Source organism: Hyla sarda, chromosome 8, assembly GCF_029499605.1.
Source record: "Hyla sarda isolate aHylSar1 chromosome 8, aHylSar1.hap1, whole genome shotgun sequence".
NCBI lineage: Eukaryota > Metazoa > Chordata > Amphibia > Anura > Hylidae > Hyla > Hyla sarda.
Window position 1 is genome coordinate 216,342,847 of NC_079196.1, and position 17,400 is coordinate 216,360,246.

Consider the following 17,400-nt stretch of genomic DNA (forward strand, 5'->3'; position numbering starts at 1 on the left):
TGTAGGGAGGTCATACGGGCACGTGGAGGCCACACACACTACTGAGCCTCATTGGGACTTGTATTAAGGACATTACATAAAGTTGGATCAGCCTGTAGTGTGGTTTTCCACTGTGATTTTGAGTGTGACTCCATATCCAGACCTCCAGGGGTTGATACATTTGATTTCCATTGATAATTTTTGTGTGATTTTGTTGTCACATTCAACTTTGTAAAGACGAAAGTGTTTCATACAATTAGTTCATTCATTCAGATCTAGGATGTGTTATCTTAGTGTTCCCACCACTAACAGAACAAAGGGTGTAGGGGCCTTTGGGGGTTTCTACGTAATAGGAGGAGTCCCTTCCTACCTATGTTCTGGAGGCTTCTACCTATTGGGGTGCTGATTCCCTACCTGCTTACTAGGGGCTTCTACCTAATGGGGCGGATTCCCTACTTACCTACTGGAGTTTTATACCTAATAGGGGGGGGGAATCCCTACCTACCTACTTACAGGGGTCTTCTACCTAATAAGTGGGGGTTCCCTACCTACCTACTAGGGGCTTCTACCTATTTATGGAGGATTGCATACCTTCCTACTTGGGGCTTCTACCCTTTTTGGGGGAGATTGCCTGCCTGCCTGCCTACCTACCTACTTGGGGCTTCTACCTAACTACTAGGCTGTATTTTTGCATCTCATACCCATAATTTATAGCAGTGTTTCATAACCAGGGTTTCACCAGCTATTGCAAAACTACAATTCCCAGCATGCCCGGACAGCCAAAGGCTGTCCGGGCATGCTGGAAGTTGTAGTTTTGCAGCAGCTGGAGGCACCCTGGTTGAGAAACACTGATTTATAGAGTCTTCTAGTCTTTGAACCTAACTTTTTTTATGCGTTTCCAGGTCCTGGATGTAAGAGAGAACCCCAACCTTGTGATGCCCCCCAAACCAGCGGACCGCACCTCTGAGTTCTACAACATAGATTTCTCCCTACAGAACCAATTACGCCTGGCAGGGGCATCCCCAGCCACAGCCGCTGCTGCCGCCGCCGCTGCAGGTGGTAAGTGGGCCCTCCTTGTGATGCCTAAGATGTTTTAGTCTCCTTTTTGCCAGCTTTTTCAGGGCTCTGCTTATATGCCTGCATAGAAATAAGGCTAAAGTATTCATTGGTGTCTAAACATTCAGCTGGAAGTGCAACAAAGGATTCCTCCGCAAGAAAGATGCGTCTCAGGCGACGTAAGGACTCCACCAAGGATGACCAGGCCAAGCAGGTGCTAAAGGGAATGTCGGACGTGGCTGAGGAGAAGAACAAGAAGATACAGGTGAGCTTGCCTTCAAAAGACTTAGGCCAGTTATGAGACGCAATATGGATGATTTTGTTTGGTATTATGACCCAAAGTCCCAGCCCTACCGTTGGTGTCATGACCCCAACTGAAACCATTAAAGGGTTACTCCCCAATTTATTTTAAATCAACTGGTGACAGAAAGTTAAACAGATTTGTAAATTACTTCTGTTTAAAAATCTTAATCCTTCCACTACTTATCAGCTGCTGTATACAACAGAGAAAGTTCTTTTCTTTCTTAATTTCTTTTCTGCCTGACCACATGCTGGGTGTTGTTGTTTTGCAACAGCTGGAGGCACCCTGGTTGGGAAACACCGGTATACAGAGTAAATTGTCTTTGCAGTGTAATTTACAGTATTGTAGTCTCCGGATAACTATTCTTTTCTCTCTTCTGATGTCTTGACATCTGTCTCCTTTTTTCCCTTGCAGGAGAACGGTGAAATGAAGTACACCGACCTGAAGACCCGGCGGTGGGACCAGGGGCTGGAGAAGCCACATTTGGATTATTCAGAGTTTTTCACTGAAGACGTAGGACAGATCCCTGGTGTCACTGTCTGGCAGATTGAAAACTTCATCCCCATCCTGGTGGACGAGGCTTTCCATGGGAAGTTCTATGAGGCCGACTGCTACATTGTGCTGAAGGTGAGTGGCGATGCTCTGCTGGATTATCAGTGTTTGTTTTATTTTTTTTTTTTTTTTTTTTTTTTTTTTTTTTTAGGTCTTTGTTGCAAATATTTGAGCAATCACTTATTTGCGCAAATATCTGTGACTTTTCCTGTGCAAAATTTACGTTTTCTGGATGAACGCATTGGTGAATACCCACCCCCACCGCCCGTATCTTTTTCTTCAATGTCTGACATGTCACTGAGACTTTAAGGGGTATTTCCATCTTAGGACCCACACCTGTCTCTAGCCCTGGTTTTCGTATGGCCCATAGAAGTACAGAGGTCCTGCAAGTTACAATATTAATTGGTTCCACAACGACCATTGTATGTTGAGACCATTGTATGTTGAGACCATAACTCTTAGAAAACCTGGTAATTGGTTCTAAAGCCCCAAAATGTCCTCAAAAAATAGGATAAAGTGATGATTAAAGAAAAATAAGTAGATAACTAATATAGATAAAGCAAATCCTTACATATAAAAGTAATAAAGATCTGCTGGGAGCTGTAATCACTGTCTATATAGAGGACAGGAGCTTCTTCAGGGTCCTGTACAGAACACACAGTGTCCTAAAAAAGTAATGGAGCGGCCCTCACCTGATGTCCAAAGGAGCAGCTAATCCTGGTACAGGTAAAGAGTACAGAACATGTAATACCTCCCTGTACTGTAGGGGGCGCTACCAGACACCAGTCAGTGCATGCACTTCAGTAATACAGGTAAAGAGGAGTACAGAACATGTAATACCTCCCTATCCTGTAGGGGGCGCTACCAGACACCAGTCATTACATGCACTTCAGTAATACAGGTAGAGTATACAGAACATGTAATACCTCCCTGTACTGTAGGGGGCGCTATCAGACACCAGTCACTGCATACACTTCAGTAATACAGGTAAAGAGTAGTACAGAACATGTAATACCTGCCTGTACTGTAGGGGGCGCTACCAAACACCAGTCAGTGCATACACTTCAGTAATACAGGTAAAGAGTAGTATAGAACATGTAATACCTCCCTGTACTGTAGGGGGCGCTACCAGACACCAGTCAGCACATACACTTGAGTAATACAGGTTTTACCAGTGATATGTCCATTCTGATTGGTCGGTTCTTCCGGCCATTGACACGTCACAGATCTGGACTGTCCGTAGCATTGTATGTTGAGAGTCTAGTTTCAAGTTACAATGGTCAAGAAAAGACTGAAAATATTGTAACCTGAGGCCGTTATATCAACTGAGCTGATTTCCTCCCCTTAGACGTTCATGGATGACAATGGCGCTCTACACTGGGAGATCTACTACTGGATCGGCCAGGAGACTTCCCTGGATAAGAAAGCTTGTTCTGCTATCCACGCCGTGAATCTGCGAAACTACCTGGGCGCCGAAGGCCGCACTATTCGGGAAGAGATGGGCGACGAGAGCGAAGAGTTTAGTCTGGTGAGACAAACGAATAACGAGTCTAAGATGTCTGATAGGAGTAGAGGAAGCGCGTGCTTTACCTGCTCCATTTTGGTCTTCTTCTCAGGTGTTTAACAATGAAATTTCCTACATAGAAGGAGGATCAGCCAGTGGCTTCTATACAGTGGAAGATGCACAATACAACACCAGGTGAGCTGTAGGGGGCAGTGTTTTCCAGCCAGGGCGCCACCAGCTGTTGCAAAACTACAACTCCCAGCATGCCCGGACAGCCTCCGGCTGTCCGGGCAGGCTGGGAGTTGTAGTTTTGCAACAGCTTGAGGCACTCAATTTGGGAAGCACTGGCAAAGATAGTGCTGTATAATAGGCCACCATATCATATAGAATTATATGTCTACACCAGCGTTCAACAAACCGTGGGTCTGTGGCGGTTGCAAAACTACAACTCCCAGCATTCTCTGACAGCCGAAGGCTGTCAGGGAATGCTGGGAGTTGTCGTTTGCAACAGCTGGAGGCATCCAGGTTGGGACTGCCATAGATAGTGCTGTAGATAGTGCTGTATAATAGGCCACTATATCATACATAGAATTATATGTCTACATACAGCGGTTGCAAAACTACAACTCCCAGCATGCCCATGCTGGGAGTTGCAGCTTTGCAACAGGTTGTAGAGCAACTGTGGGCTGGACCGGTCCCAGTACAAATCCATACAACAGGCTGTGTATTGAAAACAACGTTGTTGCAAAACTACAAAGGCTGTCCGGGAATGCTGGGAGTTGTAGTTTTGCAACAGCTGGAGGCACCCAGGGTGGGAAACACTGAGCTAAGGGCTTATTTACACTTGTGCATGAAAATATGGATCATATACTGATATACCACATCTGCATGGGGTGTTATATTCGTGTGAAGGTCAATGGAGCAAAGTGTTTTTTTTCTCGGCTCCATTGGGGGATACAGAGACCGTGGGTATATCTTGCTGCCACTAGGAGGCGCTGACACTAGGCATACAAAAGAGAGTCTGCCCCTCCTGGCAGGATATACCCCGCCTACTGACTCTGAGCTAATCAGTTTTAGCTTAGTGTCAGTAGGAGGCAGACACAGGTCTGGAGTTCTCCAGACCAGGTCTTCTTTTTATTTTATAGCTAGGGACTGTATTAGCTTTCTTTTTCCCTTTTTCTTTTCTCTTTTTTTAGGTGGGGGTTCCGGAGCATGGCGCTGCCTGTTCCCCCATATTCGGCTAAGGGGCACTGGGCATAGATTATGCACCGTTAACCCCTTCCTGCCAACAGCCAGCACTTGGGCTTGCACCTTGGATCTGAGTCCCCCTAACTTCCCTGCTCGTGCCACTGTCTCAGCCTGACATGATGCAGGTGACAATAGCTGGCTGAAGACCTCTTAGGTGAATGGCGGTTTAGGGTGAGGATGTTCCCCTTTTCCGGGACCCTGTCACCTGGGACCCCTGGAGGACTTCCCTATCCTTTATTAGGCTTTGGGGCAGGGATACTGGCTCTGTCTCTTTCAGTCTCCGGGATGGTCGGAGTTGCGGGGCAGCTTTCTCCCCTTTCTCCCCAAACCCCCGCCCCGGCGCCCATTACTTCCATCTGGTGCATCCTAGGCTGGGCACGTGGCGGGAAGGGCACTGATTGAGGCCGCGACTGCCTCCTCCTCCTCCTCCAATGGGGCGCCGTACATGTCCCTAAGTATACCCTCCTTCCTGGCTATTGCAGCTTGTGCCTCCCCCTTCTCCTCTTCTAGCTCGGTGTGCAAGTTCTCATCAGCTGCCTACTTCTTCAGCTCCAGCCACAGGACAGCTGCAGCCTGCTTCTTCAGCACTGGCCTCGGGACACAGGACCCGGGTGAGAGTTCTCCATTTCTTTGCTGTCTACTCTTACTAACACCTATGTCAGACCCCAGACCCTACTTTGCCAAGGCATCTTGTCAGGTGCCCCTCCAGTGGACTTAGTTGACCTCACACCTCGACTCTCTCGGGCTGGGGACTACCTGTGTTTGGCAGCACTGGAGTCCGCCCGCTGTACGGCTTTGCTTTTGGTAACTTTAGTCACCATGTGACTAAAGGCGTGGGATGCGGATACGGCTTTGAAGAAATCTCTCTTGAGTTGCACTTCTCCGGTACTCTGCTCTTTGGCAAGCGCCTGGACGAGATCATATCCGAAGCAACTGGAGGTAAAAACTCTCTGCTGCCACAGAACAAACCACGCCGCTCTGATCTGCCTTGGAAGTAGTCTTCTTTTTAGCCCTTTCGGTCCTTTACCTTGGGTCATCCTTCCAAGCAGGCTTCCTCTCAATCGCGCAAAGCTCCCTCCGTCAAGGCCCGTCCTTCCTGGAAGTCAGCCAACCGTTCTTCGCGCCCAAGCCCGGTAACCATAAGCCTCCCTCCTCCTTATGGGACGCCCCCATCCGTGTCCTCTTCTCGGGTGGAAGGTCATCTATCTTTTTTCTGGGATGTGTGGCTAGCGTAGGTTCAGGACTCCTGGGTCCGGGACGTCGTATCAGATGGTTACTGGATAGAGTTCGCTTCTTTTCCCCCGAGATCGCTTCTTCCGTTCCCGCCCTCCTCGTTCCCCTTCTTTGGTGGCGGCTTTTCAAGTTGGTTTGCGTACCCTCCTTGCTCAGGGAGTTATTGCTCCCGTTACTCCCGGGGAGCGTTTTTCGGGGTTCTACTCCAATCTTTTTGTCGTCCCCAAGAAAGGGGGCTCTGCTAGTCCCATTCTGGACCTCGAACTGCTCAACTGCCACTTGCTCCTGCGACATTTCCGTATGGAGTCCCTCAGTTTGTTGGTTTCGTCCATGGATCAGGGGGAGTTTCTTTCCTCCGTGGATATCCGGGACGCTTATCTGCACATCCCCATTTTCCCGGCCCATCAGCGGTTTCTCCGTTTTGCTGTCCATACGGGCCATTTCCATTTCGTGTCCCTTCCTTTTGGCCTGGCCACAGCTCCCTGGGTTTTCACCAGGGTCATGGTGGCAGTGATTGCCATCCTCCGGGCCCGGGGTTTTTCGGTCCTTCCTAACCTGGACGATCTTTTGATCGAAGCTCCGTCCTGGTCCCAAAACTTTGAGAGCCTTCATCTCACGGTGCAGACCCTGTCCACCTTCGGCTGGGTGATCAACCGGGAGAATTCCAACCTTTCTCCCACTCAGTCTCTTATCTTCCTGGGTCTCCGTTTCGACACAGCAGCTGCCCGGGTTTGTCTTCTGCTGCGGCGCTCCCTATGGGGGGGTATCCACCTTCTATGGCGCCCCTTTCCGGTCCCGATTCGCTTCTGAATGGAGGTGCTTGGCCGGATGGTGGTGGCAATGGAGGTGGTTCCTTTCATCCAGTTCCGGTGTCGCTCTCTCCAGCTGGCCATCTTGGCCCAGTGGGAAAAGTCGTCGGATTCTTCTGCCCCCCCCCCCCCCCCCCCCTCTCAGTTTGTCATTATCTTCTGGGGTGGCTCCACTCTCCCCTCCTTCTCCAGGGGCGGTCGTTTCTCCCCCTCCACTGGAAGGTCATCACGACAGATGCGGGCCTCCTGGGCTGGGGAGGTGTGTTTCGGGACCCAACAGTCCAGGGTCGCTGGTCCTCTCTGGAGCTCAGTGCCATTTTTCTTTGTCTCCTTCATTGGGAACTGCTCCTACAGGGTCACCCTGTTCAAGTCCAGTCGGACAACGCCAGGGTGGTGGTGTACATCAATCGCCAGGGCGGCACGAGCAGTCGCTCGGCGATGGAGGAGGTCTCCAAGATTCTTCTCTGGGCTGAGACTTGAGTTCCCTCCATCTCTGCGATCCACATTCCGGGAGTGGAGAATTGGGAAGCGGACTTTCTCAGCCACTCCTCTGCGGACCCAGGGAAGTGGTCTCTCCATCCCGAGGTGTTTGCGCAGTTCTGTGATCTTTGGGGAACCCCGGATGTGGATCTCTTTGCATCTCGCCACAACAGACGGGTTCCTTGTTTTACCCCGAAATGTTCCGTGACCCTCTGGCTCGGGCAGTGGGCGTGCTCGTGATCCCGTGGTTGTCCTTCAGCCTTTCTTACCTCTCTTCCCCTCTCCTGCCCAGGGTTCTGAGGAAACTCAAGGCAGAGGGCTTTCCCACAATTCTGGTGGCTCCAGACTGGCCCAGACGCACGTGGAACGCCGATGTAATTCGGCTGGTCGCCGATGTACCTCTGCGTCTTCCAGTTTGTCCCGATCTGCTCTCCCAGGGTCCTCTCTCTCTCTCTCTGCCACCCCAATTTACTGTCTCTGCATTTGACGGCGTGGCGGTTGAAACCACAGTTTTCAGAGTGCAGGGTTTTCTACCAAGGTGATTCGCACCATGCTTCGGGCTCTTAAGCAGCCTTCTGCTAGGATTTACCATCCCGCTTGGCGGGCCTATTTCCGGTGGTGCGATGCTCAGTCTGTTTCTCCGGTTATCTTTTCCTTTCCCTGCCTTCTTGCAGTCCGGTCTGGATCAGCGCTGGGCACTCAGATTTTTTAAGGGTTAAGTGTCGGCTCTTTCTATTCTGTTTCAACAGCCGTTAGCTTCCAACTCTCACCTCCGCACCTTCCTGCAGTGCATGGCCCATGCAACGCTGCCATACAGGTCCCCCACCCCTCCTTAGGATCTCAACGTGAACGAGGAGATGGTTCTTCCTTCCTTTTGTCCGGCTCCATCCAACTCTGAGGAGCGTTCCCTACATTGTCTGGATGTCGTTTGAGCTGTCCGGATCCATCTTTCCGTCACCTCCTCCATCCGGCAGGGTGACTCCTTCTTTTGTGATTCCGGAGGGTCGTCACAAGGGGCTTCCGGCTTCCAAGGCGACCATCTCGCGGTGGATCCGTTCTGCCATCTTGGAATCGTACCATCGTAAGTGGAAGGTCCCACCTTTTCAAGTTACAGCACATTCCATGCGTTCCATTGGGGCTTCTTGGTCTTCCTTACACACCTTCACAATTCTACCAGGTGCACACTTTTGCGTCCGCTGACGCCGGTTTGGGTTGCAAGGTGTTGCAGGCGGCAGTGGCTCAGTCTTCCGCCTGATTATGAATTGGGTATTTTTCCCACCCTGGGGACTGCATTGGTACGTCCCACGGTCTCTGTGTCCCCCAATGGAGCCGACCAAGAAAAGTCTATTTTTTTTTTATTTTTTATTTTTTTTAATGCTTACCGTAAAATCTCTTTTTTTTTTTTTGGGAGGATCCATTGGGGGACACAGCACCCACCCATATGTTTTTATTGCTAGGGTTCCGTTTTCTGTCTGAGGGGTTGTTTTCGGTCTTTTTTTTATTTATTTTTTTTCCTGGTTCCCTCGGACACCTGCTGGTTTCTTTCTCTGTCGGTCGTCTCCAACTGCTTTGGGACTAAACTGAAGGGTTAGTAGGCGGGGTATATCCTGCCAGGAGGGGCCGACTTACTTTTTGTATGCCTAGTGTCAGCGCCTCCTAGTGGCAGCAAGATAAACCCACGGTCTCTGTGTCCCCAATGGATCCTCCGGGAAAGAGATTTTACGCTAAGCATAAAAAAATCTACTTTTCTGTATTAGCATGTATCATGCAGCGACTATGGTTCTGTAATATACCTGCTCGACCAGTGGAGGCGCTGTTTGAGCACAAGTTGACATTGAGCATCTTTTTAAATTTTTTCCCTCAGACTCTACAGAATTTACGGCAAGAAAAACATCCGCCTGGAGCCTGTACCGTTAAAAGGCTCCTCCTTGGACCCCCGGTCAGTGCCTTTTGGATATTGATGAATTTGTTGTTGGGTAGGTCAGGCCTCGCTCATCTGACATTTGTGTATTTCAGGTATGTGTTTCTCCTGGACCATGGTCTGGAAATTTACACCTGGAGAGGGTCACAAGCCACGCTCAGCAACACTACCAAAGCCAGGTAAGTGCGGCGTCTTTATGGGAGGCGATAACAGGGAGGCATTCCCCGGAATTAGTAGTGGGATCAACTACAACTCCCAGCATGCCCAGACAGTCTTTGGGTTTCCCAGGTATTAGTGATGGATTTTATCCAGGAAGCTAAACTTGTTTGGCAACCTGATCTGCAAGGTTTCCATTCGCATCTATTATCAGCATAATTAGCGTTAATTATCGTTATAACGTGTTGGCCACTAGATGGCGGTATAACACTAATCATTAACATCTGTTGTGCAAGTGTCAATAGGACAGTGTTTTTTTTTAAAATTGTGACTCCAGCTGTTTTAAAACTACAGCTCCCAGCATGCACGGACAGCTTTTGGCTGTCCGGGCATGCTGGAAGTTGTAGTTTTGCAACAGCAGGAGGCACCCAGCCATAGAAAGTGCCACAGATGGTGTAATAGGCCACTATATCATTTATTTTCATATATATATATATATATATATATATATATATATATATATATTATAATTATGTGTCTACACAGGCATTCAACAACCTTGGGGCTCTCCGGCTGTTGCAAAACTACAACTTCCAGCATGCCCTGACAGCCTTCGGCTGTCAGGACATGCTGGAAGTTGTAGTTTTGCAACAGTCCCAATACAAATCCATATAACAGGCTGTGTATTGAATACAACATTGTTGCAAACAGCTGTTGCTATATTACAAAAGCTGTCTGGACATGTTGGGAGTTGTAGTTTTGCAACAGCTGGAGGCACATTTATTTTTTAGAAAGCACTGCAATAGGATGTGTGACTTCCCCCTTAGTCCAAAGTAAAAGGTAGAGGAGAACATATATCAGAAGAATGAATATATATATAAAAAGAAAAGTTGAGGGAACCGGCACTGTACAATGGGACTTAAAGTCCAGATCGGGTGCTCAGCCTTCGCAGGTTCAAACTCCAAACCCTTCCTAAACAACTCCAAAAAAGGAAAGCGGCACTCCAATGGCAGAAAAAAGGTGTATTTATTCACCCATCAAGTCAAATGGGAAATTTTTTTTTAGGAAAATATATACTATAGTTATAGAAGCAGAATATATAATGTGTTTATAGAAGTGACCAGCAGGGGGCACCCAGTTGTAGCAGGGTAGTTGTGCTGGAGCCTCCATTGTAAGTTTTTTTTCTCTTATTAAAAAATATCATAGACTGTTTGCTGAGAAGATCAACAAGAACGAAAGAAAGGGGAAAGCGGAGATCATACAGGTTACAGAGGAGCAGGAGACCCCCGAGTTCTGGGACGTGTTGGGGGGACAACCGGAGGAGATCAAGCCTTGGGTACCAGACGACTTCCAGCCGGCACGGCCCAAACTTTATAAGGTATGTGAGCGGGTGATGGGTGAGGTCACTGCTGTGATTGTATAGATTATCGCTGTGGGGTCGGTTTGTGTCTCATCAGTCGTCTGTGTCGCCCCCTGCAGGTTGGATTGGGTCTGGGGTATCTGGAGCTGCCGCAGGTGAACTACAAGATCTGTGTGGAGCATAAAAAGAGGCCGAAAATAGATCTGGTGCCAGAGATGAGGCTGGTAAGATCCTCTATATAACACCACACAGGAGAGATCCTCTATATAACACCACACAGGAGAGATCCTCTATACTACACCACACAGGAGAGATCCTCTATACTACACCACACAGGAGAGATCCTCTATACTACACCACACAGGACAGATCCTCTATACTACACCACACAGGAGAGATCCTCTATACTACACCACACAGGACAGATCCTCTATACTACACCACACAGGACAGATCCTCTATACTACACCACACAGGAGAGATCCTCTATACTACACCACACAGGACAGATCCTCTATACTACACCACACAGGACAGATCCTCTATACTACACCACACAGGAGAGATCTTCTATACTACACCACACAGGAGAGATCTTCTATACTACACCACACAGGACAGATCCTCTATACTACACCACACAGGAGAGATCCTCTATACTACACCACACAGGACAGATCCTCTATACTACACCACACAGGAGAGATCCTCTATACTACACCACACAGGAGAGATCCTCTATACTACACCACACAGGAGAGATCCTCTATACTACACCACACAGGAGAGATCCTCTATACTACACCACACAGGACAGATCCTCTATACTACACCACACAGGACAGATCCTCTATACTACACCACACAGGAGAGATCTTCTATACTACACCACACAGGAGAGATCTTCTATACTACACCACACAGGACAGATCCTCTATACTACACCACACAGGAGAGATCCTCTATACTACACCACACAGGACAGATCCTCTATACTACACCACACAGGAGAGATCCTCTATACTACACCACACAGGAGAGATCCTCTATACTACACCACACAGGAGAGATCCTCTATACTACACCACACAGGAGAGATCCTCTATACTACACCACACAGGAGAGATCCTCTATACTACACCACACAGGAGAGATCCTCTATACTACACCACACAGGAGAGATCCCCTATACTGCACCACACAGGACAGATCCTCTATACTACACCACACAGGAGAGATCCTCTATACTACACCACACAGGAGAGATCCTCTATACTACACCGCACAGGAGAGATCCTCTATACTACACCGCACAGGAGAGATCCTCTATACTACACCACACAGGAGAGATCCTCTATACTACACCACACAGGACAGATCCTCTATACTACACCACACAGGAGAGATCCTCTATACTACACCACACAGGAGAGATCCTCTATACTACACCACACAGGAGAGATCCTCTATACTACACCACACAGGAGAGATCCTCTATACTACACCACACAGGACAGATCCTCTATACTACACCACACAGGACAGATCCTCTATACTACACCACACAGGAGAGATCCTCTATACTTCACCACACAGGAGAGATCCGCTATACTACACCACACATGACAGATCCTCTATACTACACCACACAGGACAGATCCTCTATACTACACCGCACAGGAGAGATCCTCTATACTACACCACACAGGACAGATCCTCTATACTTCACCACACAGGAGAGATCCGCTATACTACACCACACAGGAGAGATCCTCTATACTACACCACACAGGACAGATCCTCTATACTACACCACACATGACAGATCCTCTATACTACACCACACAGGACAGATCCTCTATACTACACCACACAGGACAGATCCTCTATACTACACCACACAGGAGAGATCCTCTATACTACACCACACAGGACAGATCCTCTATACTACACCACACAGGACAGATCCCTTATACTACACTACACAGGAGAGATCCTCTATACTACACCACACAGGACAGATCCTCTATACTACACCACATAGGAGAGATCCTCTATACTTATATATCTATGCTTAGATCCACTTATACTATTGTATTAACCAGGCAGCATCTACACATGAATCAATGTGTCTGTATCACTATATATTGGTAGATGTTACTATGATGGGCATCTTATTGTCACTTCATATTCTTCAGCTCCAGAGCCTGCTGGACACCAAGTCCGTGTACATCCTGGATTGTCACACTGACATATTCATCTGGATAGGAAGGAAGTCTTCTCGCTTGGTCAGAGCGGCCGCTTTGAAGCTTGGACAGGAGCTGTGCGGAATGCTCCACCGGCCCAAACATGCCATGGTAATCCGGAACCTGGAGGGCACAGAGTTCCAGGTATGGAGGGAAGCATTGCCGCCAGCCATTTTCTATACCGCTCCTCTGAGGAGCCAGAGAAAACTTTTATCTGTTTCCTGTTTCTAGGTGTTTAAATCGAAGTTTAAGAACTGGGACGATGTCCTGAAGGTGGACTACACCAGGAATGCCGAGAGCGTGGCGCAGCCCGGTGGGCTACAGGGAAAAGTGAAGAAAGATGCAGAGAAGAAGGACCAGATGAAGGCTGACCTCACTGCTCTCTTCCTGCCACGTCAGCCCCCTATGCCAGCTTCAGAGGTGAGACAGTGTGTGTAATAGAGACGCCATGGATGGGCACATCATAAACTACAAATTGCCCATTTTGCACTTTGCTCCTTAAAGGGGTACTCTGCCTCTAGACATCTTATCCCCTATTCAAAGGATAGTGAATAAGATGTCTGATCGCGGGGGGCCCGCCGCTGGGGACCCCTGTGATCTCTCCTGCTGCACCCCAGACATACGGTGCACGGAGCGAACTTCGCTCCATACCGGATGACTGGCGATGCGGGGCGGAGGCTCGTGAAGTCACAGATACGATGGCTAGGGGCGGAGTACCCCTTTAAGTCTCTTGCATTTTGTCCTTGTTTGTAGCTGCCATTTACACCATTCATAAACATATTTCTCAATGTCTTGACACTGTGGACAGAAAGTTTGACACAGTTTATACATAGCACATTTATACATGGTACAGTGACCCCCAACCTACGATCAATTCAGCATACGATCACTCTCAGAGGCCATCACATGGTGAAGGCAGCATCAACATACGATGCTTTTGTATGTCGGGGCCATCGCATAAACGGCTATCCGGCAGCGCAGACTGCTTCAGCTGCCCCTGGATAGCCGTTTACGGTGCCCCGTGTGGTCCGCTGACGATCACTTACCTGTCCTCGGGGCTCCGGCGCGTCCTCTTCGGGATCCCCTGCATCGTCGGTGCTCTCCATCGTCGTCATCACGTCGCTGCGCACGCCGTCCCATCATCCAATAGGAGCGGCGTGTGTAGCGACGTGATGGCGGCGAAGCAGAGGCCTTGTCGGAGCGTCGGGGACACCCCCGGGGACGCGGCGACAGCGATGGAGGGTGACATCCAGGGCAGCGGGGACACATGAGTATAACCTCCAATACCAGTGGTCTTCAACCTGTGGACCTCCAGATGTTGCAAAACTATCTGCGTGACCAAGCGGTGTGTTTGACCGCGAAACGGAGCCGTCGCTGCTCCTCCCGCAGTTGCGTCTTTTTGTTTTTTCCTGTGTGATGTAACTGCACTTTCATGTCCTAATAGAGTCCTTCCACATTTGCTGAACCGAGGGGCCGAGTGCTTTGCCTTCTTAAAATATTTGTTCCTCTTCTTCATGGCGTAGGCCGAGCAGCTCACTGAGGAGTGGAATGAAGATCTGGATGGAATGGAAGGATTTGTACTGGAGGGGAAGAAGTTTGCCCGTCTACCTGAAGAAGAGTTCGGCCATTTTCACACAGAGGATTGTTATGTGTTCCTGTGCAGGTAAATAGAATATCAGTACATCCGGGGTGGACCTCATATATGCTCCCGCTGGACCTCATGTACAATATGTGTTCCATCAGGTATTGGGTCCCGGTAGAACATGAAGAAGAAGAGGAGCAGCAGAGGAAGAAGAGGAAGATCAATGATGATGGAGAAGAGGAGGAGGATGACGAGGATGAGGAGGAGAAGCAGCCGGAGGAAGACTTCCAGTGTGTGGTCTATTTCTGGCAGGGCAGGGAGGCCTCCAACATGGGATGGCTCACGTTCACATTCAGTCTGCAGAAGAAGTTTGAGAGTCTGTTCCCAGGGAAGCTGGAGGTATTATCATATATCACCCCTGTCTTATATCACTATTACCCCCATATTATATCACTATTACCCCCCCCTCTTATATGACTATTACCCCCATATTATATCACTATTACCCCCCCTCTTATATGACTATTACCCCCCCATTATATCACTATTACCCCCGTCTTATGTCACTATTACCCCCATCTTATATCACTATTACCCTCCCTCTTATATCACTATTACCCCCCCTCTTATATGACTATTACACCCCTCTTATATCACAATTACCCCCGTCTTATATCACTATTACCCCCCACTTATATCACTATTACCCCCTCTTATATCACTATTACCCCCCCTCTTATATCACTATTACCCCCATATTATATCACTATTACCCCCCCTCTTATGTCACTATTACACCCCCCCTCTTATATCACTTTCACCCCCACTCTTATATCACTATCACCCCCCCCTCTTATATCACTATCACCCCCCCCCCTCTTATATCACTATTACCCCCCCCACTCTTATATCACTATTTCACCCCCCCCCTCTTATATCACTATTTCACCCCCCCTCTTATATCACTATTACCCCCCCCTCTTATATCACTATTTCACCCCCCCCTCTTATATCACTATTACCCCCCCCTCTTATATCACTATAACCCCCCCCCTCTTATATCACTATTCCCCACATTCTCCTGATGTGTCGGCCGATCCGTTCTCCGTTTCGCTCTTCTGTTCTGCAGGTTGTCAGGATGACGCAACAACAAGAAAACGCCAAATTCCTCTCACATTTTAAGAGAAAGTTCATAATTCACAAAGGGAAAAGGAAGATGAGGGACGTGGGGCTGCAGCCGAGCCTTTACCACATGAGGACCAATGGGAGCTCCCTGTGCACGAGGTATAGAGGGGGGGACACAGGGTCAATATGGAGGAGACCATTGCCTGTATATATAGATCTAGAATTCTTCTATCCCACCCCCAGGGTCATCCAGGTGAACACAGACTGCAGTTTGTTAAATTCAGAGTTCTGCTATCTGCTGAAGGTGAGTTCTCAAGGTCGCAATGACGTCTTCTTCAGACTCTTCCACCATCTTGCCCCCCCCAATCACCTGCCTGTGTGTTTTCAGGTTCCCTTTGAGAGCACCGATAACCAAGGGATCGTGTACACCTGGGTGGGGAGAGCTGCGGACCCCGATGAGGCCAAACTTGCGGAGGACATCATGAACACCATGTTTGATGACATGTATAGTAAACAGGTGCGGGGCGTGAGGGGAGAGGTCGGAGGGGTTTTCTGTGGTGACCTGGACAAGAGAAGTGAATGACGTCGTCTTCTGTTCACCAGGTTATAAATGAAGGCGAGGAGCCAGAAAACTTCTTCTGGGTGGGCATCGGGGGCCAGAAACCATACGACGAGGATGCAGACTACATGAAGTTCTCCCGTTTATTCAGGTAGGTAGAAGGGGATCGCCAGTCCAGCAACTCCACAACACTATTGGGTTCAGAATATTAGGGGAACCATAAAGGGATACTCCAGTGTGACGGATGGCCGCCAAATCTGGGCCACTCACAACTGGGATTGCTTTGGATTTAAAGGGGTTCTCTGGTGGAAAACAATTTTTAAATCAACTGATGCCAGAAAGCTAAACAGATTTGAAAATTAAAAATCTTAATTAAAAATAAAAAATTAAATAAAAAATTTATTAAAAATCTTATTTAAATTGTTTAATCCTTCCAGTACTTAGTAGTATCAGCTGCTGTATACTACATAGGAAGTTGTGTAGTTCTTTCCAGTCTGCCATGTGTCAGCAGAGAGCACTGTGATCAGACTACCCAACTTCCTCTGGAACATACAGCAGCTGAAAAGTACTGGAAGGATTAAGAAAGTTGATTTAAACAAAAAAAAAATTTGCACCGGAGTACCCCTTTAATGTTACAAAAATGCACTCGAAATTTGCTGTATCGTGCAACAGCTGGAGGCACCTCACCTATGTTGGCAAACAATTTTCTAGACACTTTTTAGTGGACTGTGCTTTTAATCTTTTGCTTCTTTTTAGAGAGTTAAAGTGTAACTCTGATGCTGGTCCGGCGGCACGATACCTGTTTAAATTTCTCGCAACTTCATAGCCCAAGACTTGCCCAAAAACAACACCAATAGACAGTAGATTTCGCAGCTGCCACGCCATACATTAGGGGGCGCTAATGGCAAACGGACAGATGCAGCACAGTGAGAACACTATTAGAGGAAAAAAATAATTAACCCTTTCATTTAGATGCTCTAACGAGAAGGGATACTTCTCCGTGTCCGAAAAATGCTCCGACTTCTGTCAGGACGACCTCGCTGATGATGACATCATGCTCCTGGACAACGGCCAAGAGGTGAGGGCACAATCCCAGCAGTGCGTCCCCTTCTTATATGGATAACCTGGCAATAAATACAATTTTATTTCATATTAATTTAATATTTTAATTTAATCATTAATGAATTGAATTTATTAATCAATGAAACAATTTTTATTTCCAGGTCTACATGTGGGTTGGGAGTCAGACCAGCCAGGTGGAGATAAAGCTCAGCTTGAAGGCGTGTCAG

The 17,400-nt window shown here is 48.2% G+C and overlaps 1 protein-coding gene across 1 annotated transcript in view; it reads left to right on the top strand.

Moving 5' to 3' along the window:
* The window catches only part of FLII (FLII actin remodeling protein), a gene marked incomplete at its 3' end in the record, with an annotated part of 40,493 nt that extends 23,093 nt beyond the window's left edge, over window positions 1-17,400 (top strand). Inside the window, 19 exon segments of the mRNA XM_056535539.1 lie at window positions 882-1,038; window positions 1,164-1,300; window positions 1,751-1,963; window positions 3,237-3,416; window positions 3,505-3,587; window positions 9,027-9,101; window positions 9,179-9,262; window positions 10,446-10,617; window positions 10,719-10,823; window positions 12,798-12,989; window positions 13,077-13,265; window positions 14,369-14,508; window positions 14,589-14,826; window positions 15,557-15,711; window positions 15,796-15,856; window positions 15,941-16,069; window positions 16,156-16,262; window positions 17,084-17,189; window positions 17,335-17,400. Of these exon segments, the coding sequence (XP_056391514.1) occupies window positions 882-1,038; window positions 1,164-1,300; window positions 1,751-1,963; window positions 3,237-3,416; window positions 3,505-3,587; window positions 9,027-9,101; window positions 9,179-9,262; window positions 10,446-10,617; window positions 10,719-10,823; window positions 12,798-12,989; window positions 13,077-13,265; window positions 14,369-14,508; window positions 14,589-14,826; window positions 15,557-15,711; window positions 15,796-15,856; window positions 15,941-16,069; window positions 16,156-16,262; window positions 17,084-17,189; window positions 17,335-17,400 (2,589 nt within the window).